The sequence below is a fragment of the Haliotis cracherodii genome, unplaced genomic scaffold (genome assembly GCF_022045235.1).
Source record: "Haliotis cracherodii isolate W230 unplaced genomic scaffold, xgHalCrac1.p SCAF_1, whole genome shotgun sequence".
Classification (NCBI taxonomy): Eukaryota; Metazoa; Mollusca; class Gastropoda; order Lepetellida; family Haliotidae; genus Haliotis; species Haliotis cracherodii.
The window spans coordinates 79,098,183-79,117,769 of record NW_027266264.1 but is presented as its reverse complement, the minus strand read 5'-3'; the positions used below and the strand labels follow the sequence as shown (position 1 = coordinate 79,117,769).

The following is a 19,587-nucleotide window of genomic DNA, read 5'->3' as shown; positions in this document are numbered from 1 at the left end:
ATATTGTCAGTCAGTCAGCCCGATTTAGTGGATCGGTCATGGCGTAGGGTGGTATCTCTATGGCTGACCGAACCCAACTCCATATTGTGGAAGGAAGGGTCACTGGACAGTCCTTTCGGGACAGCATACTGACTATAGAATGTCACGGCCAGTATTGAGACCAGGCCTTTCACCCATTGAACAAGTCTGGGACATGATAGGGAAACGTGAGCGACAACGTCATAGGCCGTCGACCACGTTGGCTGAACTTGAGCAGGCGCTGCAAGAGGAGTTGGACAGAATCCCTCAAATCGCCATTGGGAGACTCAAACGCAGTGTGCATCGTCGAGTGAATGAATGACAAGTCGTGGTGGTATTACGCACTGACGCACTACTGATAAAATAACGTCAACTTTGAAATTTCCAATCCCACCCCTATCGTCCTTCGACATCTACTGTCATACTTCACTACCTGGTGTAATGTGCCCCGATTCGTTCATTAACGAAACTAATTATATACATGTTACAATGTTGGACATTTTAAGATTCAAGTATCCCCTACTTTAAGAGTATATAATGCAGGAACATCAACACAAGTACATAGTTTACACACAAACAACGTAAATACTGTTACACTGTAAACATGATAAACACTTCTTCACTACGAAAATATCCACTTTCTATTTGCAAATATAATGCATGTTATCAAATGTTTTAATGGAAATCACGTTTCCCTCTGAGCAGTGTCATGGCATATCAAACCCGGGAAAATAGATCTATGTACAAATGTATACACCGATTTGAAATAGGTGATTATTAAAATATACTCAGAACATTTATTACCAATGAGAATGACAAAATGGTAAGTCCGAAACACACAACTGTGTATTTTGTGTGAAATGGAGCCAAATGTTTAACTGGGATTTCACTATAAACGGAATGAATTTTATAGTAAGTTAGAAACGTGCAATGGTGTGTTGTTTCAAAGGTCAGTATTAGCGGAGGGAACAAGACTGGTGAGCCTTCCAAATCTGGAACTGGTACTGAATGTAGATTGTCTTCTTGGAGAAGATTTCTTCACTTTCCTTCTGATGTAGCAAACGGCCATATTAAAACGGTTTCTAAAGTTCTGGCTGAAGATGCTGTAAAGTATAGGATTGGCAGCTGAGTTGACGTAAGCGATTATCACAACGAACACTTGGAATGTCCAGTTGTCCTCGAAATGCCTGGCATTGAAGGTATGATAAAACAGAAGAACCTGGTTGGGCGAGTAGCTGATGAAGTACACGATAACACTCATGATCAGCATCTTAACAACACCCTTGCGAGCCTGCAGTGCCTCCGAAGTGCGTTCCTTTGCCGTACCGTTTTCGTCCAGAACTGTCAATCGACGGTGTAGCTTTTCAGATCCGAGGAACAGCTGTTTAGACACAATAGCGTATAAAATACATTGGATGACCAACGGCATGACGTAAAAGAGACCAAACTCACTGTATTTGAAGACCATGATGTAGAAGTTATGATTGACTGGGAAGTCCAGCATACAATATTCGGTGGTACTTTGAGGGTGGCCTCGCTTGACAGTGTTAAACAGAAGAGTAGGGGAACCGCAGAGGATGGAGAACGGCCAGATGAATCCGACAACGCATGCTATCCGGCGTCGATTACACAAGATGTGTGCCTTGATTGGATGTATTATTCCAATGAACCTGAAATATCCAATTTGATCATTTATATTATAACAACCATCATTTTGGCAGATATTTTCTATGAATATGGAAAGAGTTTTGTCGCTTTTATTTATAAGAGGGCAACCAACTTTGAATTCACTAACTTAATATATCGGCGTGTATACTTTATACCAATAATGTTAAATGGCGTTAAATCAAGCCGAAACAATTAGAAATGTCTTCAATAATTTTCTGTCTTAGTATAAAACATAATTCCAGTAACACAAGATCCACATGCTCTGTGTAGTGAGTTACTTTGTAAGTGAATGATGTTTTACACCATTGTCAGCCATCTTCCAGCTTTATCAAGTCGGTCTGTTAATGATCGAGTTTGGACCACATAGACTAGTGGTTGATAACAAGAGGTACGCGTACGATGACTCATAATAATAATAATAATAATAATAATAATAATATCTCTTATCTGTTCAGAGCTGAACGCTCGCAATAAAGTCAAAGCCACAAACACTAATGCTGTGCCCGTCCTTTCGTATTCTTTTGGTGTTGTTGATTGGACGAAACAAGAAATTCAGGGTATTGACACCCTCACACGAAGAATCATGTCAGACAATAGATCCCCCCACCCTCGCTCTTCCCTCAATCGCTTATATTTACCAATTATGATGGGAGGGCGTGGTTTGATTAATGTGGAGGCTCTTCATGAGCCTCAATCTTGCAGAGTCCTTCACTTCGATGAAGTCGTCTGGCCTGAAAAGTGAAACAGAAGGCTTTCTGTTTGCTGCTCAGGACCAGTCACTTCCCACTCGAAACCGCCAATGTGTGATTTTGCATCAAAATGTGAATATTAAATGTAGATTATGTAATGAATCTAATGAGACTGTCCAACATATTGTCAGTGGATGCCCAGCTTTGACATAGACACAGTATCTTAAGCGACATGATGGGGTGGCTCGATCATTATATTACCGTCTTCGCCATGCTTGTGGTTTTGACACAGAGGCCCATCCATATGACGATACTGAATATGTAGAGGTCGTCATGGAAAATGATAAATACAAAATCCTTCGGAATAGGCCCGTATACAGCCTTAGACATATCCAGGCCACCAAACCTGATCTTGTCCTTTTTGATAAATCCAATGAAATCATTTATATCATTGAATTTTCTGTCCCTTTTGACACTAATGTGATGGACAAAATTGAGGAAAACGTGGCAAATATGCAGACCTCGCTTTCGAAATGTCACGATTGCATCCCAAGTACCAAGTTTTCCGACTCCCCATTGTTCTCGGTGCCTTAGGTTTGGTCCCTCCCAATCTGCTGACTGACATCGGGAGAATACCCGGGTTTGCTAGCAGGGATACAGCCCTTCTGACAATCTGGGTAATGCAGAAGGCTGCGGTGTTGGGGTGTCTTCACATTCTCCGAAAAGTTCTGGGTGGGTTTGACTAGCTATAGGCAGCGCTTCCTGGGAGAAGTCCCATTCGCTGTCTGAGCTGATGATGAGTCTAACCAGCCTGACTGTGCCAGGATCACCCAAACCCTCTTTGCTGCATTTTTTTATTTTAATCTGTAAATAATAATAATAATAATGATGACAATAATAATAGGCTATTGACATTGCGCATATTTTCACACCACACAGGGGCATGCTCCAAGAGCTATTATTACCCCGGCCACTGGTTCAGTGTGCACTCAAGAATCATTCTCAGCTCCCTGGAGAGTATACAACTCAAGCTGCGTGTTAGGCAACCCCATTGTCATCCTCTCCTACCGGGTACCCATTCACTGCTGGGTGAAGAGAGGCACATGTACATGTATGTGCATTAAGTTTTAGAATTTAGTGCCATTCAGTCTTAGTGCTACATCATTATGATTGAGTGAGTGAGTGACTGTGTTTGGTTTCACGCCGCTTTTACCATTTTCAGGCAATGTCACGACGAGGGACACCAGAAATAGGCTTTACACGAACCAATGTAAGGAATCGAATGCGGGTCTTTGGCGTGTCAAGCTATCGCCTTAACCACTAGGCTACCCTCAGTTATGATTGAAATGCCACACAACAGTGGGCTAGTTATATTGTGTTCATTAAAGATATTTGTAATCCCTGAAGGTTCAACATCAGTTGTAGTGGGCATTCATAGAACCGTGGCAGCAGGATGCTGGTGATGAGGAAGATCCTGATCCACGATAAAAAGAATGAGTGGTAACGTGACTTAATCTTCTTGCTCTATATATATTTCAACCATCGGAATATTCAACAAGGAGAATTACAATGTTCCTGTCATTATTTCCTCTGTCACAAAAGGAACATCCTGCGAAAATAAGTAAACGGTGGAGGTGGTTTGAGTGAGGATGAATGCAATGATTTCAATGGTGATATCCGAATGGTTTCAGCATGTGAGTAAAACATCAGCTTGCACGTATGCCCTTTAAGATAGACATAATGTGTCCACCCCCAGGAAATGTGGGTAAATTGCCTGCATCATTAGACGGTCTGTGATGTTGCTGACCCGAGCTAAATCTCTTATTGATATGTTGTTTGTTCGTCTTGTGAGGCGATTAATCATAAACTGTGCTGGGGAGATTGATCAAGAAAATATATAATTTGTAACTTTGACGTTGCTCACCTCAATTTAGTCATTTCCACTAAAAGTGTTGTGATATACGGCTTTATTTCCCGTTGAAATTGGCATATCTGCATGTGTTTTTATGTCGCGTGTGGTCCATGTACATGCATTTTAATATTCACTTTTCTTCACTTTACATGTGAACAAATCGGACTTGTTTCGATTTTGATTTATTCAAGAAAAACACGATTTGATTTCTTAGCGCATTTCCGTTCTTCAATGATAAATGTGACGATTTTATATGTGTACTTTATCCTGCCAACCTGTCAAGATCAGGTGGTAGTCTCACTACTTTTCCCTCATTCTTGGATAAATGGGGTTGTGTAACCTAATTTCCCGGAACCTAGATCACAATTATTGACGCTGATTGTGATAAACAACTTGCAAAAAACATTGCTATGTATATAATCTGTCTCGACGAAGAAATCCCACTCGCATTACTAGTTGTCCTGTCTAAAGTATGACTTCCTTATAATCAGGTTTCACCAGCAGTATTCGACAATTGCCCAAATCATGCACTAAAGCGGGTCCGCATATCTGACCTCAATGTTAGTTTTCTGAAAGCTGAAGGCTCAGATGATCCTGTCCTCATGTTTATCAAATTATATTGAATCGATTAACTTCTATGAGGATTTTTTGCTTTGGTTGTGGTCCACAGAAGTCGTATGCGTCTGACACGTCTGTTTGGGAAACACATAGGGAAGGGTTTTGATTTGAGTCATGTATCCCACCATCTGCAATCTAATTCAAAAGGACATTCACTATCATGCGTATGTTATAGAGGGGCCACGATATTTTTTTCTGTGTCTGGCTTTTTCGATAACAGAATAATATCTCATGAATTAAAGAAAGCTGCTTTATCAGAAATAGACAATGAGCGTTTCTTATCAACTGATAAACAAGTATTCACATGTATGACGTTGATTCTAATATATAAGACGGTTCGTTCTAATGATTCACCAGATGTAGTCAACGTTGGCACAAAGTTCATTTTTCTCAATCGGCAAAGGGGAAGCGTTAGGATGATGAACACTGGATAACAAATATAGTTTTCTTTAAACGATCTTTCAACGTAATATTGTTTCAGTTGTAGGAATGTATTGTACAACCGGAAAAAAACTACTAGGCTTGTAAGAAAACAAATATGTTTCTCACACTGTCAACAATATTCTATTTAACTAAACTGCATTTTGAACACGTTGAGATATGGACATATGTGATAATTGTCAACGGCTTGAAATGTCATCGGAAGTAACCTACTAACTCACTTCATGAGCATAATCATTCGGATACCAGGAGTGTGTTGCAATATACGTTTACGTTGATTTTTGTTTGTTTGTTTGTTTGTTTAACGCCGCACTCAGAAATATTCCCGCGATATGACAGCGGTTTGTAAATAATCGAGTCGGGAACAGACAATGCAGTCCACGCGATCCACGCAATTGGTATACGATGACATGCATCAACCAAGTCAGTGAGCCTGACCACGCGACACCGTGAGTCGCCTTTTGCGACAAGCATGGGCTGCTGAAGGGCTATTCTAACCCATTTCATCACGGGTCTGTACGTGGATGTACACTCTCGACTTTTGGAACTTGTGATTTTACAATTGTTTACTCATAAACAGTGACTGACTTTTACCTATATTAACCTATCATGAATAAACAGTGACTGACATTTACCTATATCTACATATCATGAATATGAAAAATCTTTAAGAAAATATACTGCTATAAACAACTCTTTGGATTTCGGTTCAATTCTAGTTATCAGTTTGTGTGTATGGAAGTTGAAAAAGCTTAATACATGTTTCAGCAGAGATACGCATGAGGTTGTTCAAACAACGAGTTTCTGTCTAGTTCAACGTATATCTGTATGAGGTCCAGTGCTCCATCAGAATGTATGACAAGAGGGAAAACTTCAACTTTCTAAAAGTCAGCTTCCCCTTTATGTCGAATAATATTCCAACAGTTCCAGTTTTTGGTGTCTACCTTTCACAGCATCTGAGGTGCGAAGATTACAAAGAGCGTCATGGGATTCTTTCTCAAAATTTGTTTGATCAAGTTTTTATTATTCAAGGTCTCAGAAAACGTTCCAAAAGTTGTTATGGAAAACATGAGGAGAACATTTCCAAATTTGACGCATCAATGGCAAAAAATGTCCAATGCAATGCTTTGACTTGTACCATATTTTTTTCAGACGAACAATTGCCTCTGTTGGACAATTGTTATTGTTATCAGTTTAGCATTAAGTTTTCCAAGAGTGAGTGAGTGAGTTTGGCTTAACGCCGCTTTTGAACAGCATTCCAGTTATATCATGGTCTCTCACCTCAGTTTGGGAGGAAAGCCCGATTAATGCTTTTCTCAGACGTTTACCACTTTGGTGAAACCCACACGCGCGGGTATGTTGCTGACAAACCTAGAAACATTATCGGAGCGACCCACGATCAAAGGTTTCTGGCGTGCCAAGGGGGAATTACAACTGACGAGAAAACTGAGTATAAGTCTTTTTAACAAATACTGCTTGTAATCAACTTCTTTAATGACACAAAGCTGTAATACGTCCAAAATAGAAACCTCGCTCACTACTCCAGACATCCAACGCCCACATAAAAAATCCAACACTTTCATGCCATCCCTGTTTGGATTCATCATATTCAAGGTGAGAGACCCTTCGCATTCAGAAAGCGTGAGTGTGCTGTCAGCTACTGGTTTTCCTGTCCAAGTATCAAAATGTTACATGCCACCTTCATATTCCTTGAATATTCGTGACTGCTGCGTAAAACGTCTATTCATTCACTGATTCAATCAAATCAAACTGATCGCATATACATGCACTAAACACAAACAAGCTCGGTCACAAAACGGCATCAAGATAATTGAATATTTTCCAAGATAAATATGACAATATTTCGAATTCCAATATTGCACCAATCAATCTACCAAAACTTCAGATTCATAGCTGCACTTTGCACGGTTTGAATAGATGAGGTCAGCAAACGCATGGTTCCCGAGGAGACAAGTTGGAAAATCCTTGTGGGGTTTTTTTCACGTAAGATTTTTTTTGCCAATTATGACAAGGAGTCCAGTTTTTGAGGAGAAGATGTTGACAGATTTATGTTATTTGAATTCAATTTATTTTAGATTAGCATCGTAGAGTAACGATTGTGCATCTGCACCATTTGAACACTGTTTGACGTCATCATGGCCATATGCTTGCCAAGCTTCAGCTTCTTGTCCAGTGGTTTAAGAGGGTGCGACGGTTAGTTGTTGGTGTTTTTTGCGTTAAACTGATGTTTCTTTAAAACACCTCTGAATCGATGTATCTTGAAATTCAGCATTTACCTTCACATACACCGCAGGGCGCAAATACGTCTTTAAATTTAAATGTTCATAGAAACTAAAACACCTAAAACATATCTTACCCAATAGGCGTTACACATCATTCTGAAGAATAATGGCATTAAGTATCTGCCATTGGGTAATGAAAGCGTCGACACAAGCTCTTCAGGATATTTGTTGCTTTGCAGTGACAGAGTTCATAACATTTCCACAACCACAGGAGACCAATAATCAATATAAAAAGGTTTATCGTTTCTCATATCAGCGCTGATATACTTTTCAAACTGCGTCAATAGCATTAGAAACTGGACTTAAGTACACACTAAAAGCAATCGCGAATGGAATTAGTAGCGGAGCTGTAAACACTCTCTGAAAAAATGTCGGCTTAGTCGTAATATCATTGTGGCGTCGACTCTCGGATATATTGCGCAGCCTGCTATAATCTTGGGGTTGCAAACATCAAAACTCAGGTTCCGTCCTGACACTCTTGGCCATGGAAGTTCCAGTAATTGGGACACCTTCAGCAGCGTGTTATTCAATATGTAATAGTTGGATCTACTGCCCGTTATTAATATACTTGCACTGAGACCCTTCCAACTGTCTGCTTTGACCCTCTATCCCCTCTTTATTTCCCAACCTATCCGTTGCTCTGATCGCCTCTACTTCACCATGTAAAGGATAACGTCCGTCTCAGGGGGCCAATAGCTTACTAGATCAATAAGCCGTCTTGACGGACGAAATAATTAACTGGGAAAGAATATCGTCATGGTTCGTATTTTCAGACAGGGGATGTAGTTGCTGACCAACACGTTCAGAATACCAATAGGCCACTCCACATCAATGTCGCCTCACAATGGGAGGAAATGGCTCAGTCTGTCTGCATGTAGAAAGAGGAATTCATGTCAAATCAATGGTAAATTCTTAACCAAAGCATATTTCTACCCTGTAGGGTTCTCCAAATTTCGTAGAAATGTTTGTGTTTACGTTTTTGCAAGGTTACGTTACGTTTTACTTTTTTGAAAAGACTGACATCTTGATTTCTGGGCTTTTTTTAAAACATTGTATTTGATTGCTGTGTTATCTCTGTCCACCTGTTAGGGAATAAAGCGTGCTTTCAGAAACAGTATCCGCCCTTTTGGCTTACCAAAATTTGCCCTCAAATCATCATGGGTTTCCTACCTTCGACTGACACGCCCTGATATTACCAGCTGCCTTAACATGCGCATTTACACTCAGCATCGAACAATTTCAAACATCAGAGCTCGGCTTCTAGTTGTGATTGGACGTGCGTCCTTGGAGTAAGGTATGGATAGAGGACTATCACAATTCAAGATAACTTCAAGAAAACTTGCACACGAATGAGTAGAATAGCAAACACATGAACTCGAAACTTCGCTTGAAATACCAGCAATAGATTCAGGTATAATTTATGAGTGTGCAACTCCTTTGTATGTTGCATTGGTGACGTTAGTTGCATGCGTGGCATCCATTACCGTCCATGTGGTAATACCATGTGGTGACTAAACTTGAATGTGTCACCTCTATCATCTTCCCAGCAATTCGATTTGAAATTAGCTTGTGATATAGTGCACATCTGGGAATGATATATAGCAAATGAAAGCTTTATTGCATTCTTCGAATTTCACTCGCAGATTGATGTAGTTTATGATCAGTTTCAAGAATGAATATTGATTATGATATGAATGATTATACTTAAACTTGGTAGTCATAGCCTAGCAACAAAGTTTTATTATTTAATTCTGATCCAAACTGATGCAATAATTACTTAGACAATTATCTGTTAAGACGTGGTGTATATGTGTTCATGTGTTTAATTCGCCAGGTAAAATTGGATGTTTGTGGTTGTGATTGCCGTGAATTCGACCCTTTGTGACCATTGGCTAATGTTGCCCCATACAGCCGCCTGCACTGTCACACTGTGAAGATGTTCAGTTGTGTTTGACGGAAGACGCGTGTGTTCACATTGACAGTAAACTGTAATAACACATCACAGCACCAGCACTTGTTTATTGTGTATCCTGCAAACAATTACATTTTCAATTCCCTTTTTGATTGCTAGATTCCCCATTACCCACTTATTTATATACATGACATTAACCGAAATTTGTAGATGCAAAGGTATTCAAAGTTATCTTATCATATTCAAAACGTTTTGTTGGAGTCGGGAAAGTAGCATTTAATTTGCATTATTTCTAGTCACTTAAAGTGGTTCAGTACTGAATTATGTTATGACGAACGGATGGCATGCGACATCCCTGCTGCCAGTCACAATTCACTGAGAAGCAGAAATGTTACATAATTAGTATCTTACGATTGGCCATACAACGGTGTTGAACATGTCATGGTCATGAGTGTTGGGATAATTAAGTTACAAATTACGGTGACACTATCACATTGACTAATAATGTATTCGACTTCTTAAGCTGTTAAATGTCGAACTTGGCATGCTTAAACCCCTTTAATGAGGTTTCTTTGTATAATCAGTAGTGATAATATTTATCTTTGCGATTATTGTCTCATGGGTGTGTGAAATCAATACGAGTTCTATTATAATGAACATAAAGATCTATTATAATGAACATAAACACGATTATCTTGATAATCATATGATATATTACAGTGACAAACTGTCACATGGCAAATTAGGTTGTTTACTTAAGCCGGAGGGACCAAATGGCGAGGACTGATCTTAATTCATTCTCATGTTGTCTAATTGATTGGACTGAATGTCAAACACGTCAGTGATTAACGATGGCAAAGCATTTTTCATTTTATTCAATCGGTCAGTTTCAGTAGCCATATTTATAATTCAATAATGACGCGGCTTAACCATGTAACCGCTGACACTTCTGTGAATGCATCGCTTCAAGACTGTGAGTCATGAGTAATGCGCAAAGAGAACCGTCATATTCCGATTTATTACTTCAGTGAAATTGAATAGATACTCACCCCGTGTGGGCATGCGATATGTGTGAATGTTGTGGCTCTATATTCAATTTAACATATGCGTTTTATAGACAACCCAATAAGTTTTTTATCTGTTAACATTGAGTTAAACACAAACTCACTCACTCAATTTCTCTTCATGACATCCATGAAATGCGAAGGGGGGATCCGAATGTACGTGAGTTAATTCTATATCTAATGTTTCTATTTACTGTATGTACTATTCAAGTTAACGAGGTTTCACTATCATTTGTTACGACCGTTCTGACATCGTTAATATCAATACCTACAGTGTCAATTTACGTTTTACTTTTCTTGCAGCTTTTAAGTAAACCTCCAACTGGAAACCATCACTGAAAGCTTCGTTCCATATTGTTTAAATCTCCAGTTTATCACTCACTTTGTACATTGTGCAGCTTCATACAAGCCGTCATTCGCCATGCTGACTGATTCTATCCTAGGATATTCACAATGTTTGTTGTGAGTATAGCGTCTCTATACACCCTGTCATTCACCATGCTGACTGATTCTATCCTGGGATATTCACAATGTTTGTTGTGAGTATGGCGTCTCTATACACCCTTTCATTCACCATGCTGACTGATTCTATCCTGGGATATTCACAATGTTTCTTGTGAGTATGGCGTCTCTATACACCCTGTCATTCACCATGCTGACTGATTCTATCCTGGGATATTCACAATGTTTCTTGTGAGTATGGCGTCTCTATACACCCTGTCATTCGCCATGCTGACTGATTCTATCCTGGGATATTCACAATGTTTGTTGTGAGTATGGCGTCTCTATACACCCTTTCATTCACCATGCTGACTGATTCTATCCTGGGATATTCACAATGTTTCTTGTGAGTATGGCGTCTCTATACACCCTTTCATTCACCATGCTGACTGATTCTATCCTGGGATATTCACAATGTTTGTTGTGAGTATGGCGTCTCTATACACCCTTTCATTCACCATGCTGACTGATTCTATCCTGGGATATTCACAATGTTTGTTGTGAGTATGGCGTCTCTATACACCCTTTCATTCACCATGCTGACTGATTCTATCCTGGGATATTCACAATGTTTCTTGTGAGTATGGCGTCCCTATACACCCTGTCATTCACCATGCTTATATCTGATTCATCTCTTGGATTTTCGAAATGTTTGTTGTTATTATAGCATCTCTGTACTCGGCCTTATAGTCGGGCGTATCCATTGTTATATAGTGTTATATATAGCTCAAAGCACTGAACCTATTTCTCACCTTTATACAATATCTCAATGTCCAACTTTATCAGCATTAATCGTTAGCAGTTGGTAAGATCGTTATTGAGTCCCTTGATCTTATGGCCATGTCCTTCAATGATATGAATAATGACTGTATTAAACTCTCCCTAAATGAAGTCATCATTGACTGACTTAGTTCTATAAATCAATTACTAACGTATTCAAAGAAGCAGGTCGAGGTAATAAAAAAACAACACACACAACAAACACTGTTTTCAGTGGTCATTAGATACATCGTATGTCATACTTCAAAACTTAATCACTATACTTAACAAGACTCTTCACGATATGGCTGAAATATTGCCGATGTGACGTTAAATATTAACTCACTCACTACTTAAAAAGACAGTCATATGCTGTCATATACATGTTTGTATCAAACAGAAACCTCAGATTGCCACTATGTACAATTGTCAAACGATTTCGTAGATATACTTGGATCTTACTGGCGTCCTCCGAGATGTTATATAATAGGAATAGTTTTAATACTTTAATAATCCTAAAAAGACCGCCTCCATGGTCTTGTGGTAGAGCGCCTGCCCGGGGACCAAAAGGTCGGGGTTTCGATCCCAGGCCGCGTGATACCAAAATACGTTAAAAGATGGCATTAAAGGGTTAAAACAAGGACTGGCCATCTCGGAGTCACTATACTGTGTATGAGTTGGGTAATCAGGTAAAACTGCGGCGTGGTATCTCAGCGGGCTAGCACTAAAAGAATCGGCGTCAGTACGGACTAGTAGCCACACACACACGTGCATGCATGTCGCTATATAAGTGCAATAATCTTGAACGCGACGTTAAACCCCATTTCACCTTCACCTAATAATCCCAGAGCTAATAATATTTCTGGAAATGCAGGTAGTTCTGTTATATAGATATAGATTATAGATTATAGATTGTATATAGATTCGTTTGCAAATTGTGTTCACAGCTATGTATTTTTCTGTTAATTATTGTTTCCGGACATTATAAGACATGTATATCAATCATATATAACGGCATCCTAGTGATAGTTTTTTCTTTTGTTATATTTATGAGGGAAACGTATTTGGAATTATATGTGTCATACAATGTTCCAATTCAGCAACATGTTCCAATTCAATGAACTAACTTAATGTTAATAGTTATGCAAAATGCTTTAAGCAATTAAGCTACATCACCAACATCTTGCAACGTTTTATTATTCATAGTCTCTTCAAAAGGAAATAGGGGCTTAACTCCCAAAGGAATATTCAATATTTGCATTGTTCGACTTCTCTGTTTTCTCCCTATGACATATTACATCAAACTGAAGAGACACAAATTGGATTATGATTTCACGTTATCTGCTTCCGCCATCTTTGATTGCAAGTAATTAAGTGTCAAAATCAGAAGACTAAGACCTCAATCTGCAATCGCTGGGACACAGTTTGCATACAAATTGTTCTTCATCCGATATCACTGGAACATGATGAAATATCAATGTAAACGCATGCCTCTTAAAATCAGTATTTATGCATTTGCTTGATAAAAGGACGGATATGGTCTTGACATCAATAATGCTGTAAATCACGGACAAGAAAGCTAGAAACGTTGTATTGATGTGGTATAGAAAACTGGATGCGTTGTGTGAAAATCGCCTGTTCCGTTCATATTTTCATTTCGCTAACTGTTGTGGTATTGAATTTTGGAGAAAGCAAATTCACAGTATTGAGTACCAACTCCAATCCAATCATGTTTAACAAACTGTCTCCACAAGATCAGAGAAAAAAAATAATTACAAAATATAAATTTATAAGAATATTGTTTGCGCACACTTTTTCAGTGAGGTTTGTTTTCGGATCTTTTAACATGAGTATTTTGAGGATTGGAATTTAACCTTATTTCATCTTAAAGGTGTCGTTGTTGTTAAGAAATATATCAATTGCCTGCAGGGATTCACACAATATATTACATTACATTTATTGTAGATTTTCTCTTCACAAGATTGATTAATTGAAATATCTGCTAAAAGCAGACTTCATTAACGTCAGGGGTTACCACGATTCCATTATGCACGATGGTTGATTGACATTAGGTTCTGAGCCTTACATAGATGAAATAGCGTAATCGTGCAGTATGTTGTCGTGGACAGAACATGATGCCTCAGTATTATATTCACAAACACTTGACTCCATTGAGCAAATGGATTTGCTGTGACTAGTCAGTGCAGTAGGCAGGGGGCTGCGACATATGGAAAATGAACAAACTTGAGGAACGTGATTTGATCAAGTACTTGCAGAAAATGGGCTTCACGCCAAAATGAAGATATGACAAGGGAAAGGTGCACCTTCCCACGACACAATCAAGAGGTGGACTGCAAAGTTTAGGAGTGGCAGGAACAAACTATGGGAAGTTGTACAGCATGAAACGATTGATGACACTTATTCTGAATAGTAACAGAGATATTACCAACAAAATAAGAACTGTACTCAATTTGAGCCGATGTACAGTCTACCCCACTGATTTAAACACTGTAATCATTTCTTTGTACTGGATTTACTGGATGTTCAGCTATACCAGTGCTTCAACTGTAAAAGTCCAATCAAGGGCAGTTTCAGAGATATAAAGTATCACACCGCTGAGGAACAACCAAGGTGAAGGTGACAAAAATAGCAACAAGTGCAAGAACTGGACGATCAGGCAAACTTTTGTATTGTAATACTTATTTGCCAGAATGTGTTGCCTTCTTATGGAAAGCAGAAAGTAGTCCTCACCATAAATATACTAAAGAAGAAAACAACTGGATATGTCTATACTAACAGAAAAATGTAACCGTGTTTTATATAATTTCAATAACAATATAATTAATATGCTGAAACTAAATAATGCAAATTTCAATACATATTCATGAAGACATCTCCTCAACTTTAAATTCGTGATCCACAATTTGCATCTTTGAGTGTTTGTTTGGAGCATGATATTCATACAGGTGTGCACAGTGATCGTTTAGGTATCAGATGCTCATCAAACAATGTTGTTTTACCGCAAATAACGTTTACGCAATGACACGCGCTGTGGGTATGCTGCAAGCAGGAATGGCGCAAAACGAAGTTTCCAGATAATGTTCATCGAAACACAGTAGTATCTCTTTGTAGACGTCATCTACAGCAGCGCAACAAAACTGACATGCCATGGGCCGGTCATGCACGCCACGTCAACCATATTCGGTAAGTGCACCTACGGAATCGATACAAAACTGCCATATTAACAGCTCGTACAATTCCTGGGTTGAGACGATTTAATGGCAAAGCCGTACGTAACCGGTTGAGGGAGCACAAAATACGGCCCCGACGTCAAGCGATATGCATAAATAATGCTTCCAGGTCAGCGTTAGCCATGCCTGGTTTAGTGTAGACAGAATCTAAGGTTCAGAAGCCATGACTGGGACAGTCTACAGTTCACTGATGAGTCCAGGCTTTATCCGGCCTGCTCTGTTGGTCGTACAAGGGTCTACAGGCGTTTCTGGAGATTGGCATACAAATTGTGTTACGGTCCTTTATTACGATTCATTAGTGGCTAAGATATTACGACAGACAGACAGACAGACTGTTAGTTCAGTAATTTAAGCATGAAGGCCCATAGAACAATGCAGATTGGATATTAACATTTGTCAAGTGATGTACATGATTAGATTTTAAATCAAGTTACACATTCCTCATTATAAAGACATGTTTTAAGCATACAGAAACAGTATGGATCATATCTGGATTTTCAGAGTTTTGCAGAATTATCATTAACTGACGGTCTTTAAACACACCTTGCTACATGGTGACAAATGTATACCTTGAAAGTTAAATATCTTTTAGTTTGTAACAATGATTTTACTTTGCTGTAATTGCTAAGATAAAGTGATTCAGAAATACTTATGTGCCACTTTTGACAAAATATATCCTTTAGTCTTTGCTTATATGAATATAAAAATAACTGTGGATCTCCCACATCTTGGGAAATCCACACATATGAAAAGCAACTGTCCAATAATATATTTTCTGAAACCCAATCATTTTTACCATTATCATCAAGTACCTTTAACATTTTGAAACACCGATATTGGTATCTAACAGGCACAAGAAATTAAGGCTACATATGGAAGAGATTCTCGTGGTAATTACAACCCATTTTCGGCCAAGATAAACTTTGCTGTCCCAGACATTAAAGAAACTGGAACTAACAACCCATTGGAAACAACGAGAGAAATCTCTGCTGGGCTTTCACATGAAATAATGGTTCCTTTTGTTAATTAAAACGCTTCAAACGAAAATTACAAGGTTCACTTTGATGGCATCCCAAAATTATAGGAAGATACTCAGATTGTAATTATTAGTGAAATTGAAAGTGTTGAGCAAAATGTGCTCCCTATCAGTCCTTAAATACACAGTGGATCAGTGAGTACAGTCATTTCCGCGGTGTTATTTCCGAATCAGGGGGGAAAACTGTACATCAGCTCATTTTGAGTACAGGTCTTACTTTGTCAGAGTCAGAATAAAAGGATGCAGTGTTAACATGACTGGGAATTACGTCAATAATTTGGGAACCAAATTGAACGTTTATCTTTTGGATGCCTATTTCACCTAAATAGGGATTTAAAATGCTTTTCTCCGCATAAAAGGAGAATCCATCAAACATACAGAAAAGTGTCACCTTAAGTTATAAATGAAGATAAGCATCATTAATATTTCTGTCATTATGTCCCTATCCTGTCATGTTCATGCCAATTGCTTTGAAAATGTTCCACATCAGTAATACAGCTCCGCAGTTTCCCATAGGGTAAGGAAGAGCCTTGAAGATGATTCAAATCCTGGAAGGCCTTTGATGTCAGCAACACCAGAAATGATCCAGCGAATCCACGATATGGTGATGTTCAACCGGTGAATCACTAAGCGTGATATTGCTATGCCAGGAGGCATTTACCAGGATAGGTTACGTTCCATTATCACAGAAATGTTGGCAATGAAGAGAGTATCAACTCTTTGAGTTCCAAAGCTTCTGATACCAAAAATTTAAAAAACGCACCAAGCACATGTCTCGTGAAAATCTAGCTGTGTTCGAAAATGGTTTAGAAAGGTTCTGGCAACATTTTGTGACTATGGATGCAACCGGGCACACTTCTTCCAGTCTGCGTCCAAACAACAGTGTTCAAGTACTAAACTTCTATTCACGTCCCACATGTTTATCCAATTTCCAATACCTGCTAAATTTACTGAATTGTCAGAGACAAACCTCTTGCTTAAAAGACTCATATATTTGTGGATATACCTCTATGATATCACTTTATGTCCACTATCACGCAATTAATCCTATGTGAGACGTGGAATGTATCTATCAACTCTCGTAGCTGTTGCAAGGAACCTAAAAGTTACATATAAACGGGAGTAGCCGGATAGCTCAATATGCGATGATGCCATGTGTTCTTGAAAATGTAAGAGCATCTAGCCCCTCTAGTAACACCCATCACAAATACATGCACGAGTTCACCTGAGCAAAAACGGGAACAAGTCAACACCGGGTATTCTTCCATCGGACATTACTTTGGTCACTGGTGCGTCAAATTTGGTAAATTCCTTGCATTAAAATATCATTAAGTGCTTCTCCGCAGAAAAAAGGCCCATACCACTGTTACATCTTATGCACCCAACCAAATGTTATTCCATTTATTACTTTGCCCTAGTATAACATGTATCCAATAAGTCAATTATCTGTTCAAAGCGGTCCAAAACCCAACTCATTCACCCACTCGTTTAACCATGATAAACTACATGATGTACATGTCATGTATGTCCATATGAAAACATAACTACCATAAATGTCGCTTTCCGTACTAAATTCATTATCTTTCATTTTATCATACTACGAGAGGTTCTGAGCCTAGCTTCGAGGGACTGCCATGATGGGAGTTTGTTGCTGATTATCCTGCCAACAATACTGCAGTGCCTGTATCCCACTGGTGTAGATGTCGTGAACCCAAGGCTAACCATGGTTGCAAATCGCTCAACACAATCAGTTGGGTCTGCTTCAAAATGACGTTAATTCTCAAGAGAGATAATGCACCTGGCGCGCAGGATCAGGAGTCAGAAGCCTTGAAAATCGGCGTGCTGCAGCCTTTTGTCGTGCCCAGTTCATTCCCTAGGATGTTTTTTAACAATTTCATGAGAGACCCATTACCGTGACGTGTTATCCATAATCATATCTTGCATTTTATCAACATTTTCCTTATTGGTGGCAGTTGTAGGTGTTCCTGATCTTTGGATCATCTTCGAGGCTATCTCGTCCCCTCTTGAAATTCGCTTCCAACCTCTTAACAGTCTCAAGGGAAGGAGCATCATCCCCAAAACTTGATATCACGTCCGCAGGAATGGCTGTAGGGATTAGCCCTTTCAGTTGGAGAATTACTCCATCACAGCGCTGACGTTTTGTCCATTTTCATCAACAGAGAATACCTTGTCACTCCAATGCCTGCAGCAATATGATTCTGGTTGGGTAGTTATCACAAATGGAATGTATTATATTTCATACATGCCAACAGTTAAGGTCATACTGCACTTCCTTCGTAGTTGCATGTAAGTAAACACACGCATACATATAAGTAACCCCACATGCATACACGCACATAAATACACACGACATACATGTGTACGTGTATTAAAAGGTACTTAAAACTGATTAATTTCATATTTTATATTGTATTCTTACCTTTCAACACAAATTGACACAAGGGTGAGGACTGATGCGTAGAGGGCCATGACAAGCACAAAACGATTAACTTTACAAGCTAAAAGGTCCAGTATCCAACCTCTATTAATCATAAACTGGATTATCTCTGGTACGCCGAAAACCATAATCAAGAGGTCTGCGACTGCTAAGTTGGTTATAAGAAGATTAGTGACGGATGCCCTCATCTTCCTGTCGCAGACCACAGCGTAAATGACCAAGAAGTTTCCAGTGATGCCAACAGTTCCGATGATAAAGAAGAGAACACTGAAACACACGACTTCCGGTAGTCCTGCACCACCCGAATGTGGCGTGTTGTCTATGGACGTATTTGTTATTGATTCATTTAGTGTTACTGTCAGGTTTTCAAACTCCGTGATGTTCATTTTGAAGCCTGTGAGCTGTTCCAACACTACCTCCGTCTCTCACCTACAAAAGAAAACAAACAACCGTCATATATTTGATTGAAAATCTGAAAATTGCAAGTTAGTGTATGGCTGAAAACTATTGACATGGCGTAGTTAGCAAATATGTCATGATTTAATCGATTTCGATTTCTGTGTTTCCGCGTGGGTATTTTTTTGTCAACAACTAAACACAGAATACGATTTTTTATCTATCATTATTTTATATGCAAATAAATGTTTCAGGTGTTAAATCAATTTCCAGTTCTATATAACTCTAACTCTAAAGCACAAAATATATACATGTAAGGTATTACGAAAGTCGGGTAACTTCATTAACCTTTGCGGTACGTGATTAATTACTGATAAGGAACATGCGATCTGTCGTATGCTGACTACATGTATCGATCAATCAAATTGGTACCTTAAACATCATATGGCGGTGTCAGTGCATGATATATATTTCATGCAATCTAGTTATGAGCCATGCAAAAAATACAAGATACATGAGATATGATGAAAGACGGTTACATTTTCTTACGCATTGCAGTAT

At 38.9% G+C, this 19,587-nt stretch overlaps 1 protein-coding gene across 1 annotated transcript; it reads right to left on the bottom strand.

Moving 5' to 3' along the window:
* Positions 1-768: 768 nt before the first annotated feature.
* On the bottom strand, positions 769-19,055 carry LOC139469305 (neuropeptide receptor 15-like). The gene is made up of 2 exons (XM_071251448.1): positions 18,613-19,055; positions 769-1,688 (listed from the first exon to the last, which is right to left on the bottom strand). Exons 1-2 carry the CDS (start codon positions 19,014-19,016, stop codon positions 962-964), a joined length of 1,131 nt encoding a protein of 376 aa, XP_071107549.1. The 5' UTR covers positions 19,017-19,055; the 3' UTR covers positions 769-961.
* Between the last annotated feature and the right edge of the window lie 532 nt (positions 19,056-19,587).